Source organism: Schistocerca gregaria, chromosome 2, assembly GCF_023897955.1.
Source record: "Schistocerca gregaria isolate iqSchGreg1 chromosome 2, iqSchGreg1.2, whole genome shotgun sequence".
Taxonomy (NCBI): domain Eukaryota; kingdom Metazoa; phylum Arthropoda; class Insecta; order Orthoptera; family Acrididae; genus Schistocerca; species Schistocerca gregaria.
In genome coordinates, this window is record NC_064921.1 from 561,376,640 (window position 1) to 561,394,584 (window position 17,945).

The 17,945-nt window shown below is 37.7% G+C and overlaps 1 protein-coding gene across 5 annotated transcripts in view; it reads left to right on the forward strand.

Annotated features, from left to right (window-relative positions):
* Positions 1-17,945, forward strand: part of LOC126332472 (sterol regulatory element-binding protein cleavage-activating protein) — a 298,242-nt gene that overhangs the window by 71,874 nt on the left and 208,423 nt on the right. For all 5 annotated transcript variants that reach the window (XM_049996613.1, XM_049996609.1, XM_049996612.1 and 2 more), the window contains exons 5-7: positions 7,156-7,336; positions 12,255-12,400; positions 16,212-16,464. In XM_049996613.1, the coding sequence (XP_049852570.1) occupies positions 7,156-7,336; positions 12,255-12,400; positions 16,212-16,464 (580 nt within the window). The remainder of the gene's footprint in view (positions 1-7,155; positions 7,337-12,254; positions 12,401-16,211; positions 16,465-17,945) is intronic.

The window sequence follows — 17,945 nt, forward strand, 5'->3', positions numbered from 1 at the left end:
AGAATATCTCAATCGTATCCACTCGTGGAGCATCAAAACCGGCTTCAGATTTTCTCCCAGTAAGACAGTCTTTGTGTAAATTTTTGATGTTGTACAGACTTTTATTCGCCTTCCCTACATGTAGGCCCAGTCGACCATACATTTGCAGGTGTCGCCAAATTCTTGGGACTTACGTTTCACAGAAAACTTTGCTGTTCTTCCCACATGTCATATCTTTTGGCTTGTTGTCTACAATCCCTCAACACCCTCTGAGTTCTGAGCGGTACCTCCTGGGGAGCAGACTGAGTGGTCCTTCTCCACCTGTATTATACCTTTGTGCACTCGAAATTGGTCTATGGAAGCATAGTTTACTCCTCTGCACAGCCCTCTATTCTTCAGAATGTAGAATCTTTCCACAACCGTGGATTGCGTTTAGTGTCTGGAGATTTTTACACCAGCCCCATGGATAGCCTTTATGCTGAGACCGCTGAACCTCCGCTGTCCAATTGGCGAGCTGTCCTTCTGAGTTGTTACGTTAGTCGTCTGTCTTCCATGCCTGCTCATCCGACCCATGCCCTTTTTTCCAACGGCTCCTTGGATTTAGGGTATGCATGCCACCCATCCTCTCTGATACCATCGGGAGTCTGCTTCTGTCAACTGCTATGTTCCCTTTCGTTCCAATTTTCTAAAAGTGTCTTGATCAATGGGGATACAGCACCATCTTGGCCTCACTCCCGGTCTTGCCTTTGCCGTAACCTATGCCAGTTTCCCAAGGATAGTACCCCCCTTATAGTTTGTCGGGCATTTGCTTCTGTATGCGCACAAATAGAGAATGCCACATTTATTTACACAGACGACTCAAAAGACCACATTTTGTGTTGAGAGTGCATATATTCTTGGTGACACCCCTGTTCTCCCTGACCAGTGTTTGAGTTTTACCGCAGAGCTTTACGCTTTTCACCAGGCTGTCCAATACATCTGTTGCCGTAAGGGGATACAGTATATTATATGCTCAGATTCACTCAGCTTTCTTGTGAACCTCCAAACTCTTTATCGTGTCCACCTTTTGGTCCACCGGGTTCAGGACTGCCTCCACATGCTCCACTTGGGGGGCTGTCTCTGTGACATTCTTCTGGATCCCAGGGCATGTTGGTATCTGCGGAAATGAGGCAGCTGATAGAATGGCAAAGGCTGCAGCCTCTCTTCCTTGGCCCACTGTTCGCATGGTTCTCCTACAGAGCGTTTTATGCCATCGTGTTGCTCTTTTATGGCATACACATTGGTCTGCACTTCCCGATAATAAATTACGGGATGTAAAACCTGTTCTCTGTGCTTGCACCTCTTCCTCCCGGCCTCATCATCGGGAGGAGGTAATTTTAACCAGACCCGGATAGGGCACTATCTTTTAGCCATCGACATCTTTTAAGTGGTGATCCTCCCCCACTTTGTTCCCCACTGCTCGCAACTGTGGACGGTGAGACACATTTTACTTCAATGCCCCTCTTTTAATCTGCTAGGTGCCCGTTTACAGCTGTCACCTGATATATCTTCCCTTTTAACAGATGACACGCGTTCTGCCGATCCCATCTTTGAGTTTATCAGTGTCTGTGAGATGACATCGATCATTTGACGCTCTTTTTTGTGGAAAACAAGCCCCCTTCAACAGCAGTTTTCTTGGTCTTCCTTTCGTTTTTAGTTTCCCTCCTTCGAGAGTTTCTCTCCCATTGCTGCTGCTTTAAAAATTCCGTTTTTTACCCTTCACTAAGCCACAGAATAAGTGCTTATGACTGTAGCAGTTTTGCACCCTAACTCCATTTTAAAAAAGTGATACTTTGCATGTAATAACTTACCAATACAAGCTCATAGAATATAAAATTTTGTTCTCCTGTTGCTTTCCAATAACTTACAAATTAAAGGCAAAGCTGACAATTTTTCTAAAAATGCTGAAACGGGTATTTTTTGCCATTAGGTAGACCACAGTCTGAACCACTAAAAAAAACTGTTTGGTTTTGCAGTGGATTTGTATAAGACGCTAAAACATAATGAAAAACTGAAAGCCCACTGAATTGATATACGCTTCAAAAAAAAATGTGAAATTTAGCTTTTTATACCTCTGAAATTAGCTATAGGATGAACCTGAAACTTTGCACATACCATATTTTGTGGACTATGAGATGCATATTTTACTTTGAAAAATTGTGTCCAAAATAAGGGTTCATATTGTAGTGAGTGGAATCACAGTGACTGCATTTGCACAAGACATACAGAATGTGAACTCAATGACATGTGGTGTGAGTTTGGTACAACCACAAATCACAGTTTGTCCGTGTCCAGGGCAAGGCAAGGCAGTGCATGACCACATGTTTCTGCACGAACACTTGCTTCCTTTTTGTCACAGGATGTCAGTCTTTTGTCCTGGCCTGCCAGATCACCATAATGTTGCCATTCGGAAATGTATGGGATATGGTGAAACGACAAGTGCAGCCCTTGGACCACAGGACACCATTCATGCCTTATACGCGTTCATGCCATCACACATGAAACAAGTTATCAGGACCCATACAGACAATGTGCCTTCTAGGTGCAGGACACATGCTGAACTGAGGTGACTAAAAGGCTAATAATTTCTGCCACACATACTAATGTACATGTCCTGTGAATATGAACACCCTAGCTATAGTCGTTCAAGGTGTTCTGTTTTTCTGAACTTGAGTGTATACACTTTGTGCTGTAGCTGTTATGCAACAATTTCACTACCCTGATCTCCACAGCCTTGGTAAAGCACAGTTAAATTGTGAAGCTGATAACCAATTTAATTCTGTAATTATAGCAGAAAATGGACTGAAATATGTAACGATAAAAGTGGGCCAAAAATGCCGTTTTTGAAATCAACAGGGTGTCTACGACCCGGGACTACCAGGAGATCCGGGAAAAATACGGGAATCTTTTCATCCCCGAGAAAACTGGGAAAAACCTGGGAATTTTTCATTGTTTTTGTTCTGAGTGAAATTTTTGCTATTTTGACTGGTAAGAACCAATACTCTAACAAAGGATATTACTGTATCCTGCTACTGCAGAACAATACTGCAGCCATAAAACATGAACTAGAGAAAAAGCTAAAATAAAACTTAAATTGCAAAGGAAATGCGCCATATAGAGCAACAAAACACAGTGCTCATGTAAGCGTCTGCCAACAGCAAAATGTGTCAAAGGCTTTAGGAAGATTATGCAATGCTTCGTAACAACAAATTGCCTCTGATGAGCAAGACGCCACAACTGTTAAAATTAGATTTGTTTTAGCAGTTACGAGTGGGATCATGCGTATGCGCAGTTAAGTAGTATCTTCCGCATCTGGCTACAGCAGCCCTAGGAGTGTAGGAGGGGAAGGGGGGGGGGGGGGGGAATTAATATAAAACATGTTTCACAAAGCGACTAGCATCCAGTGCACATTGGTCTATCGATTATTCATATGACTTTGAAATGTGTCCCTGTCGGTTTTTGAACATTGTTGAACACATTCTAATTTTAGTTCTGAATGAATCATAAGTTGATTTGTAAATGCATGCATAGTGCATGTGATGTCTCTGCCAGTGGAATCCTCATCACATCTAGAAATAAACTTCCCTGCAGACAAAAGGGGCTATACGAGCTGAGCAGAGTATAGCTGAACGAAAGAAAGCCAACCACTGTCTGATTATGTGGTTGATAGGGTTTGCAAATAATGAGAGTTGTTACGATTACCGGCGAAATCCATGGATTCAGACTACCAGAGTGCGAATAAATGACTAACAGGAATAACAGGTAAGAAAGGACATGTTTTATCTTCTTCATGTATCCAAGAAAATGAAATGTTGACAGAAAATTTTTGGCCAGATCGCTATACTAGCAAGGCCAGTTGTACAGCCCTCAGCTAGCAGTCACTTAAGTTTTATTTTGGAAGTAATGCGGAAACCGTGGTGTACGAACACATAACAATGCCTAACCGGAGAATAATTGCGGGATAACTAAACTGGTGAAGTTAACCGGCGAATAAGCTTTGACTTTGGCAGGAATAGATACAGAATTAGTGATGACAACATTGTTTGTTAGAACGAGGAAGGAGAAGAAACGAGGACATCACATGAATTATGGAACAATAAGACGATCCAAATTTCTATAAAAATTTTGCACTACAACTTTTCGATCTCATGCTTGAGAAACTGGAGAGCATGGATGAAGTGTAAAACTATTTCCTAACGTAAAGCTTTTTGCTTGTAGTAGGCCTAATAGGCATTTGATATTGGTACTTTGTGAATTATAATCTGCCGTGTTATATAAAAATGACCATTTCTGCCAAAACAGTCTCGTTTATTTGGCATGTGTTACAATTGCTGCAGTATTATAAAGACCTATTTTGTTTTATCTCGTAGACAGTGACAAAATATAGGTAATCAGGTCAAGAAACTACACCAGTCACGGGCCTATTTGTAATTACAGCTCTTTCAGTGTTAGACAATGACATTTCGATTTTTCATTTAGCAAAACGTTTGACGGACTTTGATGAGGTAACAGATCTTTTTGCAGAAAGGAAAGCACGTCATGTAAAGCTGTAGCAAGACTAGAGAGAAAAAATTCTAGGAGCTAAGGATTGAAGAAATGTGTATTGTCTTGCTTATCTCTTCTCTTGACTGGTTTGATGTATCTTATACTCAATTTTATGTCACGCAAAGCAGCAAGTTGTTAGCTAATAAGGAATAAAGAATGCAAATTTTCTGGAGTTCCCTTTTTTTTTAAAGGAGGGGCAGGATGTCAAACCAGCCGACTGGAAGCAGGAGAGGCACCATAGAACATTTTAATTTCCACTGTCCTGAATATAGTTTGATGGCATCCTGTACAAAATATACATATTTCAATTCCACAGACCAAAATGCAGTGACATGCGATAGAAGAATGCTGTGTGAAGAGGTGTGGCACTGCACTTTGCGACACTTAAGATCAGATAACATGTCTTACAATTCCTCACATATATGTTTTATGTATCAGTCTTCAGAAAGATGTGTGCTACAAAATGAACGTATTTTTGAAAATTCGACGTTTTTTTAAAAAAAATTTGATGTCCCATTACAAACGCTCGAGGGACGGCACTATCTACTCTTGCCCCAGTTCGGAAATATCGTAGATACGGGTCTGATGGACAGAGCAGTCTGAGTTATAATAGGGAAGCGGGTAGTGTCCATGTGATCCGTGTTTACATTTTGTGATTTTGCTGGTTCCTCTTTGTCTACTACACTCATGTCAAATGAAAACAAAATTGATTTCTTTGGCCGGGAGCTATCATGTGAATTAAAATACATTCACGTAATTACAGAAGGCTAAAATACATTATTAGTGGCAGGTTTTATTTTATTTCCACTTTTCTGACAGGCAAGCATTAATTGCCATGCAGAACAATGAAGTTATTTTTATCGGTTTGCTGAAGAAACTTTCTTTTATTAATCTTTTCCTCTGAGGCAGTCAATATATATGAAACAAAGGGTTAAATTTCAAACTATTGGCTAGTTTCACCTGTTCGGTGCATTTCAAGTGTACGTTTTCATCTTCTGGCACGTATGGCATTATGACATAACAAAGAACCAGACATGAGATAACAAAGTACTGGTAACCAAGGAAATTTACATCCAAAAACCACATTGAAAAGCTTAATATCAGGTCGATACCTACTTCACTGGGAATCTGGGACTCGTTTAAAAATCAGCTCTTTGATGACAAGCCACTTAGAAGAATTTATAGCCCAGAAGATCACACTTTTATGTTGTTGTTAAAAAATTTACGGTCATATTTGTGTGATATATCTTAAAATGTAATACGTGCATAAAAGACCAACATCATATGTGAAAGCTTAGCTTCTCTTGCAGCGTATTGGCCTTAGAGACCAATATTATTTGTGAAAGCTTTGTTTTTCTTGTAGCAAAATTATATATATTAATTTAAACCTTTAACTTTTCGCACTACATAACAGTGATGTTGCTATTGGCTGACTACACCACGTGTCCAAAGCTTTGAATATCCGCGGCCATCGGCTGGCGAGATCACGTGACATGATCTATGAGTGGCTTACAAAAGCGCATTGCATCTCGATGTCAATGCTTCGGAAAGTAACATGCGGTGTTTGTTGGAATTCGAATTTATACTTTCGTAATTCGAAAATATGCAGCATACATGTTACTGCAGATCAAACATCTTTCCAAAAGGTGTTTCGTTTTCTGAAGCGCCGGGAAATTTTACGGCCATGCATAAAACCATAACCATTCAAAGGATTGATAAGTTATACAGTTCCGAGAGAAAATATACTGTTAATTAACAGGGAAAACTATATTTCCACTCGGGAGAAAGTGTATTTTTAACAGGGAAATCCGGCAGAAATGCGAGAATTTTTTTCCCTTGTCCACGTATACACCTTGATCAACTTTGTCCTCAATTTGTAAACTATTGGGAAGCAGTAGGAGAATGAAATTGTGTATTCTAAGCCCTTGTATTGGTAAGTTAATATGTGCAAAGTTTCAGATGTATCCTGCAATTACTTCTGGAGATATAAAAAGCTAAACTTCACATTTCTTCGAGCATCTATTTTTTCAGCTGACTTTGCTTCAACTTATCCATATGCAAATTGCTCAGGAAATATTTTTATTATTATTTTTACTAATAGAGCACAAAAAGTTGTACAAGATGACCGATTTTTGTTTCTTTAAAAAATATTACTAGAGATATTATGTCTGAACATTGTCAAAAACTCACAGATGCAGTGTTGATAGTTGCGCTACGGGACTGAACAAATGACTGATCCTCTGGAAGTATTGTATTGATGATGGTGAAACTTTACTGAAGTGAAATGGAGACATGTGCTGTTCTTCATACAAAATTTCATCAAAATCCATGATGGTCGTGCGGCAACCCCTAGACCACTTCACATGGAATGACAGTGTCTGGTACTTTGCAGTGTAAATTATATTTACTAGTGAAAAATGGGGTTTGTGTGTTGAATTCCGCTGTAAGTATCGAATGACTCAAAAATATTGAACATTATATACTTCACTGAAATAAAAGCAATTTTATGGATTAGAGGAATGACTTAATTTTCTTGTTGGAGACGTGGCTACAGTAATTAAATATGATTTTATTACTTTTTGCTACCCACAGTTCATTGACACTTTCTGATGTCTGCCTCCACGTGGAATCTGCTGTGGCATTGGCGCCAGAGCATCGATCAATGGTGCCAGAGTTTGGATGCCTAGTTTTGAGTCCTGCTGGCCTTTGGCATCATGACCCAGGACGTTACGCTAAAGATCCTGCACCACTGAGGACTGTATTCACATACCAAGTAATTATTCTGTATATATTATGTACTACTATATGGTATATGCTGACATGAATCATTATGTTACATCATTCTCAATTTACCATATTTACGTGAGTATAAGATGATCCTGAATAGAAGATGACTCCCCCCCCCCCTTTTTGAAGAGGCTCCTTGGAAAAAATTTTATTTTTAAAATACTCTGACTAATCAAAATTACAAACATTTCATTGCTATAAATTAGCTCTGTAAAAAGTTAACATTATATCTATTCTAAACTATGCCAATTATTGACTCGCTACATTTTGATAAGATACGTAGAATTAAAATAATCAAAAGTAAGTGGTTTACCTTAATTTTTGTTTTTGATTTCTATTTTTCTTGCTACTTCTGTGGTATTGGTATTTTTAATCATTATCATCACCACCACCTCCTCCTTAATCACTAGTACCACTAGATTATTTTGTAACCTCCTCGCATTTCTTCTTTCCTGACACTTTTCTCATAGTAGTCTGTCATCTTCTGAGCCATCCATAGCACTGGATATGCAGCATTTTTTGAATCCTTTCATAATAGATTCACTTGAGGTTCATCTGCAGGCACTAGGGGTCCACTGACTGAACATAGTGTTTCTTTAATTTCCCCTCTGGAATGAGGGCATTGTCTCTTTGAAGAAGTAACTCACTGTAAAGCTGATATAGGTGAACCTTAAAAGGTCTAATCACAACAACATCCATTACTTGAAGACATGAGATCATGCTAGCAGAAATTTTTATCATATCTTTGTTGTTCTTTACTATTAGATCTTTAACTTCCTGGGTGAGGTTTCATCTGAAAGAATCCAGCACCAGTATTTCCCTCTGTTAAGCAAAGAACCTAGTATTCTGTTCTAAACAGCCTGCAGTCAATCTTATCACAAAGCCATTAGTTATCAACCCTTTTATTGGCATCTAAAGTTAAACCCTGCAGGTTGTTTTTCTTTTGGTATCGTATTCCTGTGAAGACTCACTTAATGGGTCAGTTTCCTTCCATCTCCTAGTGCATCCAGCACTACTTTTATTCTGGTGTTTTCTGTGTCAGAAATCCATGTAGGAACACTTTTAATACCCTTCACATAGAAAGTAACATTTGATGTCATATCAAAAAAGAATGTGTTTGATCAGTGTTGTCCATATGAGCTAGCAAATAGTTATGCCATTTCGTAAGATTGATTATATGATGCTGATACGCAAGTAGTTCTTTGTGATACGCCATGGGCAGTTGCTTGCTAACGTAGTTCCCAGTTGTAATGTAAGCCCTGTCGTCTTCATCATCCTTGTACACTGGCTAGTACTTTTTTTGAATTCAACAACGCATGCAGCTTCAAAAGTTTTCTTCATCTCCAATGGCTTCATTCAGATAATTTCTCAAGAAATCGCACTTCTCTTGCACATGCTGAACAACCTGCTGCTCCAAATAATGAAAACTGCCCTGCTTCGCTCCCCTGAAATGTGGCTGGTAAAACTGATATTATTTAATTTATTCTTCATCTGATTCCACCTGAAACAGTCACTTCTGTGACACCATATTTTCTTCCAGCTACACACTTGTTCATGCCTCCTGGTGCCAGAATCATCATTAACTTAAAATTAGTGTTGTATTGTCTGCATGAACCACTTGGGAACTGCGAACTTATACATCCATGTTTTTCAACAGTGTCTTGATTGTAATTTGCATCCATTGTTGATTGCTACAGTTTGTGTGGCACTAACAATATAAACATACTGAATCACAACAATATGGTGTCCTCTCAGCTTCTTACAGCTGAATTGACAGAAGTCGTACAACTGCAGATAACACTGTAAGCCAACTGAGAAAATCAATGGTACTGCAGAGCAGTGAAATCTTAAGGGCCCCACACATAAATGATGAAAATCACCACATATTCGAAAATAAACAGCCAAATATTTTTGACAAGCAAGAATATAAATGTCATTGCAGCTAATAAGCTGTGCTATTAGCTTCCTGCCTAGCCACCAAAACTGGCTTTATTGCTTCATTAGCTTTTGATATTGTAGGAACCGGCAAAGGTTCTGGTTCATCCTCATTCTCACTTTCTTCTAGATTTTCTGCAATCTGTTCCTGTAACACTTCATGAATTGTCACGGACTGACAGAAAGTAAAACCTCTGTCACATTCAATATATTCACCAAAGATAAGCATTCAGTGTTTCCATCTGGCCCCATTATTTGCTGCCATTGTTCAGCTGGAATTCCATTGCTCAGTTGGAATTCTTGTGTAATGTCTTTTAAGTATCTGATGATTTCTTATGCTGAATCTCAGGCACTTCTTATGTAATACACAGCATCCAAGATTGTAACCATTCTCACCATAGTATGAAGACATGCCATCCAATTTTGTACAAGAATCTTCCTGTATTTTGTTTCAGGAATTTTATAATGTTTTTGCCGAGCTGCTGAAGGTAGCTGATACAGTTAGGAGGGGAAAAAAAAACACATTGTATTATGTAGATTCGATGTATCTTGGTGGTGTGCTGCATGCTGGTCAGTAAACAGAATGATTTTCCTATTTCTAAAACCCAACCTTACATCCCAGGCATGTAAGTACTATTTGAATATAGTTTGTTTTACCCATGCTTTCACTTTAGATTTACATGCAGGTGGAACTGTCCACACATTTTTAAAAAATTGTGGAGTCTTCACCTTTCCAATTATTAGTGGCACCATCTTTTCTATTCCACTTTCATTACAACATAACGAAACACTTAGCCTCTATTTACTAAATTTTCTGCTGTGGCATTTCTCTCCTCTGAACTCCAGAGTTTTTTCAGGCACAGGGTGAAAAATAAGCTTCTTTCACCTGCCTTAGCAACATCATTGGGATTATATCTTTCTGTGACTTATAGAAGACTATTTTACCATGACTGAAAAGTGTTAATGTTTACACTTCCGACCTTACTTCAAGCACATTTATACACTAAATTATGTTGATTCTTACACCTTTTGATACAGCCTTTGGATGAATGTTTTGTGAGTCCCAACTTTTTGTCAAATACATTTCTTTACCACAAATGACAGTATCACTGACTGGAATATTTGAAGTACAAGCTTGCTTAATTCACTTTAACAGCACACTTTCTACTTCTGGAAACTGACTATCATGTACCCATTTTCATTTAAGGTTTCCTCCTTCCAAACACTTCTTCTTCTTCTTCTTCTTCTTCTTTCTCATCTCCTTTGTCACTTCTGGTATTTTATGCCCAAGCTATCTGTCACCAGTCCCATACAGCTTGCTTTTCTAGCCTGTCCTTCCCTAGTTCCTGACTTTTTAACTGTCATCTTTGCTACTTTTATAAAGTTGGATCCACAAGCAAAAGCAGGTGAGTTTAAGGTCATTCTGCTCAACTCTGACTGCCAGTGAGTATTCAGTTGGTTTCAGGGCACTATGCTTTGAAGATCATTGTCAGTGTGAGTGTTTAAATATAATTGTAAATTGTTGACTGACTTATGTTTTGCATTTGGTGTGAGCACTCATTGCTTCTGATGGTGGTAAGTGGTAAATAATATGTAAACAAGTGAGAGACATCATTTAGAAAGTACATTCTTTCTTCATGTGGGAGGCAGTGCTGTGATCATTTGTTTGTAGGTTGTTATAAATCTGACCTTTTGATCAGCATCAATAACACTTTTCTGTAAACCAGTGTCACTAGAGAATCTTGGAGAATGGCTTATAGGACTGCGTTGTGTAGTCTGTTTATTTGTAGAAATCAGATTGTAATACTTGCATATTACTGGGGCTGCAGTTTCAGCTAGAAGTGATAACTGTCAGCATAGAAAAACAACAGCTTATTAATGCATGTATTATCTCCAAATGTGTGACAATAGAAAACTTTGTTAGTTTATATGTCCATTTCATTCACCAGTACACCACTTTGATGGATAGGGTTTGTATGAATTTGCACCTAGTTTAAATGTTTCAAGATTTATTGATATATGATTTTTGTTCTGCATGTAATATGCATTTCACCTCTCGCCGTGTGCAGCACATGCACTGAATATCAAGATACACTGTAATTTGGATTCCATTTTATACCAGTAATCTCCTTATAACTGGCTGGCTGGATCAGTTCACAGTCTAACCAATGCTACTACCATCACACCCAGTAAAGCATTATGACGTCCAAATGAACTTTTGGCGGAGATATACTTTAATTTTTAGAGTTGAGTCTGATGTTCACACAAGATAAACAAACATAGATTTGATTTGAAGTGAATTTCTTGATGAAAAATAACTGTACTTACCTCAGTATATGCCATAAGATATTTCAATATTTAACCACTATGTAATTGCATCATAGCTTCTTTTTTTTTTTAACTTTCTAAATCTCTAACGATATCTGTCTCTTTGCTATGTTTCTTACTATATCTCTACTTTATCATTTCTTTTCATTTTCTCTTGCAAACTCTACATAAAATGTTTGTTAGGTTTTCTGCTTATTGTATGACCTTTAACTTATTGAATATGAAGCCATTGCAGGATACAAACACTTTAATATCTGTATCCACTGGTACATGTGTTAACTTCTTAATCATTTTAACGTTGGAAGAAAATGAAAGTGGCTGAACAGTACCATACATTTATTTTGTGGTTTTTGGAGTATGTTGTAGGATTTAAATTCCACTGTTATGAGTTGATGATATATTATTGCAAGAACCCATTTCCTTGTTTGACATTAAATTAAGGTGAAATATGTGACGAACTACATGTCACTCACCTGAGCATGACAATATTGTAGATTATTTGTAGAACTGTCTATACATTTTTATAAAATTTGTTCAGAGTTTTTGTGAAGCTACACAAATAACTAATTGGACATGTACGAAATTCAGAAATTACAATAATAAGTTTATTTTATGTTAATAACAGAAATAAATTGTTACAGGGTGTTCAGCATGGGAAGGTGAGTCTGTCAGAAGTTCTTCTGGGGCATTGCGTGAAAGACACTGGAGTTAAGAGGTATCCACTTCGAAGTCGGCAGAGAGTGCTGCAGTATGCACTCACCCTATTTCTTCGTGTTCACAGTCAAGAGTAAGTTTTTAAGTCAGTTGTGGCTCAGTATAAGAATATGAGTAGTGCAGGCTTCTTTTTGAAATAGCATCAAATTAATGTATACCAGGCTGAATTATAGTTGGTATTTTTGTAAACAATTTTTGCATACCTGAATATTATTCTCATCCCCTGGTTTTCCTTTATTTTCTTATTTGTTGTTCCCATACAGATTATTATCCAATTGTGATCAATATTTTAAGTGCGCTACTGCATGCCATTATGAAATTTAAGAGTTAGAGTAACATGTAATTTATTTGTTAAGCGTTGTCCTTTATTTGTTGTTACATGTCTGTTCTTTAACATTTGTGTGTTGAATATAGAGTGGAGCAGAGTATTGTTGTGCTGTTTCCAATGCTTTGCGAGGCATAACAGGTACTTACTCATTAGTTTCAAACAATAAAAAGGAAAGACAATCACGTGACACACACACACACACACACACACACACACACACACACACACACACACACACACAGGGAGGCCTGCAGTGGCAAATTGTGGATCAGTTTTGACAATCACAAAGCTGAGTGACTGGAACAAAAAGTGGGAGGAGAGTGGTGTGTAGCATACAGTGTCATTAAAGAAGACAATGGTTGAGGATGAGAGGGGGGAAAAGGGCAACTGAGGTCAATGAGTAACAAAGGTGTAGAAGTGTTTTGAGAATAGATGATGTTTTGGAGGGACCTTTAATTTGAAAGGAAATGTATGTTGGAGGTGGTGGGTGACTATGCACCTGTGTAATCACACCTGTAAGGTGTAGTAGTGGAAGATAAACAAAGATTTTGCATAACTTGTGTTACCACATTTTGCCATTGCCGCTAAGAATCTCTTTCTTTCTGTTTCCTTCTAGGCACACTTCTTTACCCTGTAAATGTTTTTCCCACCACTTTGTTCCTCCCCCACTGTACTCAGCTACCCAGAAAATGTGTGTGTGTGTGTGTGTTGTGTGTGTGTTTGTTTTAATAGTAGTGGTAGTAGTAGTAGTAGTAGTAGTTGTTGTTGTGAAGTAACTTAAATCACTTAATAAAAGCGAGCCCTCCAGTCCAATTCTATACCAGTTCGGTTCCTTTTGGAGTATGTTGATTCACAGGCTTCATACTTAACAATCATATACAACCACTCGCTTGATGAAAGATCTGTTCCCAAAGACTGGAAAGTTGCAAAGGTTACACCAATATTCAAAAAGGTAATAGGAGTAATCCACTAAATTAAAAGCCCATAACATTAACATCAATATGCAGCAGGATTCTGGAATATATATTGTGTTTGAACATTATGAATTAGCTCAAAGAGAACGTTTTATTGACATGTAGTCAACAATAATTTAAAAACCACTGTTCTTGTGAAACACTATTAGCTCTTTACTCGCATGAAGTGTTGAGTGCTATCGACAAAGATTTTCAAATTGATTTCATATTTCTAGAAGGCTTTTGACACTGTAGGTCAGGAGCAGCTTGTAATCAAGTTGCTTGCATATGGAACATCATCTGAGTTATGCGACTGGATTTGTGATTTTCTGTCACAGATGTCACAGTTCGTTGCAATTGATGGAAAGTTGTCAAATAAAACAGATGTGATTTCTGGCATTCTCGAAGACAATGTTATAGGTCTTCTATTGTTCCTTATGTATATAAATGATTTAGGAGACAATCTGAGCAGCTGGCATTTGCTACTTGCAGATGATGCTGTCGAATCTGTTAAACTTTGATTACATGATAAATCAACAAATCTAAAGGCCACAAATTACACTAGATACCTAGCAATTGCAATTATGAACAATTTAAATTTGAAAGAACACATAGGAAAAGTTGCAGAGTAGGTGAACGAAAGACTGTGTTTGATTAGCAGAACACTTAGCAGAAGCAACAGATCTGCTAAGGAGACAGGCTACACTATGCTTGTCCATCCTCTTTTGGAGTACTGCTGTTCAATGTGTGATCCTTACCCGATAGGATAACAGAATACATTGAGAAAGTTCAAAGAATGGCAGCGTGTTTTGTGTTATTGAGAAATAAGGGAGAGAGTGCCACAGACATGATATAGGATTTGGTGTGGACATAATCAAAACAAAGGTGTTTCTCTTCGTGGCTGGGTCTTCTAACAAAATTTTAGTCACCAACTTTCTGCTCTGAATGCGAAAATATTTTGTTGACCCCATCCTAACGTAAGGAGAAATGATCATCTTAATAAAATAAGAAAGCAGAGCTGCCACAGAAATATAAAGGTGATGTTTTTTCTGTGTACTTTTCGAGGGTTTAATAACAGAGAATTATTGTGAAAGTGGTTCAGTGAATTCTCTGCCAGGCACTCAAGTGTGATTAGCAGAGTTGCCATGTAGGTGTAGATGTATGTGGGGTAGCATTGCTTAACAACAGTAGCTGCAGATGTAGTTGTTGATTTTTCTAATCTGTTGCTTATGTGTATGCATCATCCATACATTGTTTGTTGGTGATTGGTTATCTTTCATCAGTTTTGTTTGTTGATTCGGCCCTGGAATGTCCATTGTTATAAAGTGTATCTTCTATTTCCTTGCATTACCGATTGGTTCTCATGCTGGATTACAAAGCAGTGCAAGATTTAATAGATTGTAGAATTGTGAAGGCTTTCCAAGTTTTGTTCTTTAATTTGATATACTGGAACTGATATAAATGTAACTAAAAGAAAAGAAAATAGAGACAGTAAATCACAACCACATTATTTTTGAGTGTCTGCCTTGTACATGACACACACAGATTTGCAGTACATAGAAATCCTCTCATTAATAAGGAGAAGGAAACACGCGTCCATAGATGTAGAGTGAGCATAGACTGTCCTGTCTCTCTTGTAATAGCTGGGTGTCCTGTCATACTTCTCATTATAATGTTAAAATAATTTCAAGTTTATTTATCTTATCATCTCCTTCAAGTATTGTGGCTTAGTAAGTTTACAAATCACAAATACTTGAAGCTCACCTTCACTCTTTGCTACATTCATCTTTCTCTTCAGTCTCTCTTCCATGCATCTGACATATGTATCCTTTATTTCTTTTTATTGATTTTTTGTTTATTTTAAGCCACATATATTCTTCTACTTTTTTTTTTACCAGAGTCTGTGTTCCTAGTATAACTGCCAATGTGTTGCTTTCAAATTATCACACACATTTTCTCTAATTGCACTTTCTTCTCCTGTTTGTCACATTGTATTTTTTCACTATCAGTTGTTATAAAAGGTTCATGTGTGTCTCCTAACTCATCACAATTTGGTTCCTCTTATTTAGTTCGACTGAAGTGTTTGATTCTGAAAGCTGTGGAACGGAACTGGCGTGTGCTGTCAATGAGTGTCACAGTTGTGCCTTTTTATGACGAAGCCTTGATACCTCTTTTTATGTGCTTCAGAAAAATATTTTAGAGATTGGATTGTTATGGAAGACAGTTTCAATTACTTATCAGTCTCCACTTTTATGGGAAAAATTTGAAAAGTCCATTCAGTTACACTGTTTTGAGATTGATGCTAATAGCTATCATATTGCTCATATTGCTGAGCAGTGGAAAATCCAGGATAGAGTGAGTGTGGTGGCTTCAGCTGCCAGAGACTGCAGTTGTATGTGCGATTTGTGTGTGTGTGTGTGTGTGTGTGTGTGTGTGTGTGTGTGTGTGTGTGTGTGAGAGAGAGAGAGAGAGAGAGAGAGAGAGAGAGAGAGAGAGAGAGAGATAGATCTACTTTTGACCAAGGCCTTGTTGAGTGGAAGCTTATTTTGTGACAGTCTTTTTGTTGTACCTACCTGTGATTCTGCATCTCTGCTCTCTTTCAGATTTCTTGATGGACTCCACCAGCGTTTGCGGCGATTGTACCCACTACATCAAGGAGGTGTTCAAAATCTGGATACGACATACAAAAATGAAAATGATTTGCTGCATGTGTACTACCCAGGAAAATTCAGTGCTCGAGCTGTTGCTCCTTTGATTGCCACTTTGGTAGCCATTTTTGTTTATGTCTACTTTTCTTTGCGAAAAGTTGAGCTCATCAAATCAAAGTTGGGGATTGCATTTGCAGTGGTGATTACAGTAAGTTTTTTTATTGTGTAAAATTGCATAATTAATTTTGTTATTTCATTACAATATTTATGTGCAAAGTGAAACAGTCATATCCACCTGTTCATTCCAAGAATTGGTGTATTCCTACCAAGTGCACCAGAAGTTTGATTGCTCATGCAGTTAAATACATATAGTTTTTATATGCCCCAGAAAAATCATCAGTAGTGTGTACTAGAAGCTGACCATTTCTGTGAAGATAGAAGCTAATCAACTAATACTCATTGCAGTTGGTTTGGTTAGAGGCCTACTCATATACAAAAAATTCCGTCTGCATCTCCAAGTTCGTTATCCTGAAGTCTTTGGCATTTGCAGGTCATAAAATATTGTAAAGCACTTAATCCCACACAGTACACCACAACTCTGACAGTAGGATAACATTTAGCCTAAATTTTTGTTTACTGAAGTCAGATCTTGACTTGGAAGCTTATTTTTAAATTAACAACTGACATATTTGAGTGTCAGTCGTAACAAATTCAGACTCATTTCTTCCTGCTTCAAAGACTGGCACACAACATTTTTGTTCCAAATATATGTTTAAAGCCTTACACTGAGAAGAAATTTGGTACCCATTATTTAACGTTTTATAATTTAAATTTCGTAGAGTAAGAACGTCAAAATGGTCATTACCACATAAGTTCTTTCGTAATTAATAACGGATTTAGTGAAATTTTCTATGGAACATTTTCAGGACATTGGGAAGTAAAGTGAAGTTGTGCAAGTTGTCATGTCTCATTTTGTTAAATGTTACAGAGCTTGTTTATTGTATATATGTTAATTTACCATATTATTAAATAATGTCATCATGTTCCCCACTGTTACAACCATTGGAGTGTTTACTTTTAGTGTATTCAATAGATCCACATATTTTCTTCCAAACATTATTTATGTGCCTTTCGTGACAGACACACATGGCTCAGACTGTGAATTGAAGATTCCTGATAATGGCTTGTCCATAAACAGTGTATGTTTCACTTTATGGCAGCTTCTGGCATTTGTATAATTGAATTCTTTTAAAAAGAGAAAGAGAGAGAGAGAAAGGGGGGGGGAAGACAGAGAGTGGGGAGAGGAAGAGGAGAAGAAGCAGGAGGAGGAGTCAGATGCGAGGTAGCCACTGGTAAGGTAGAAATAAGATGCTCATTTCATAGTGTGAAAACCCAGGAAGGAGGACAAGTTGCTGTCTTTAGATCTTGTAAACGTTAAAAATGCATGCATCATTGGGCAGAGCATGACACATTCAAACCAATGCAGTGGTATTCCATTGCAGATGAGTGATCTAAGTAATTATAATAATTAATAATATGTTATTCTGGCAGCAACTTATGGCATTTAGGTCATTAAATTATATATGCTGCTATATATTCTAGAGTAATATTTCTTCCCCAGATGTTAAAACTTTATGTAGAGGCAAAGCGAGCTATCATCTTTCAGTTTTGTAGTATTTGACGAGTCTG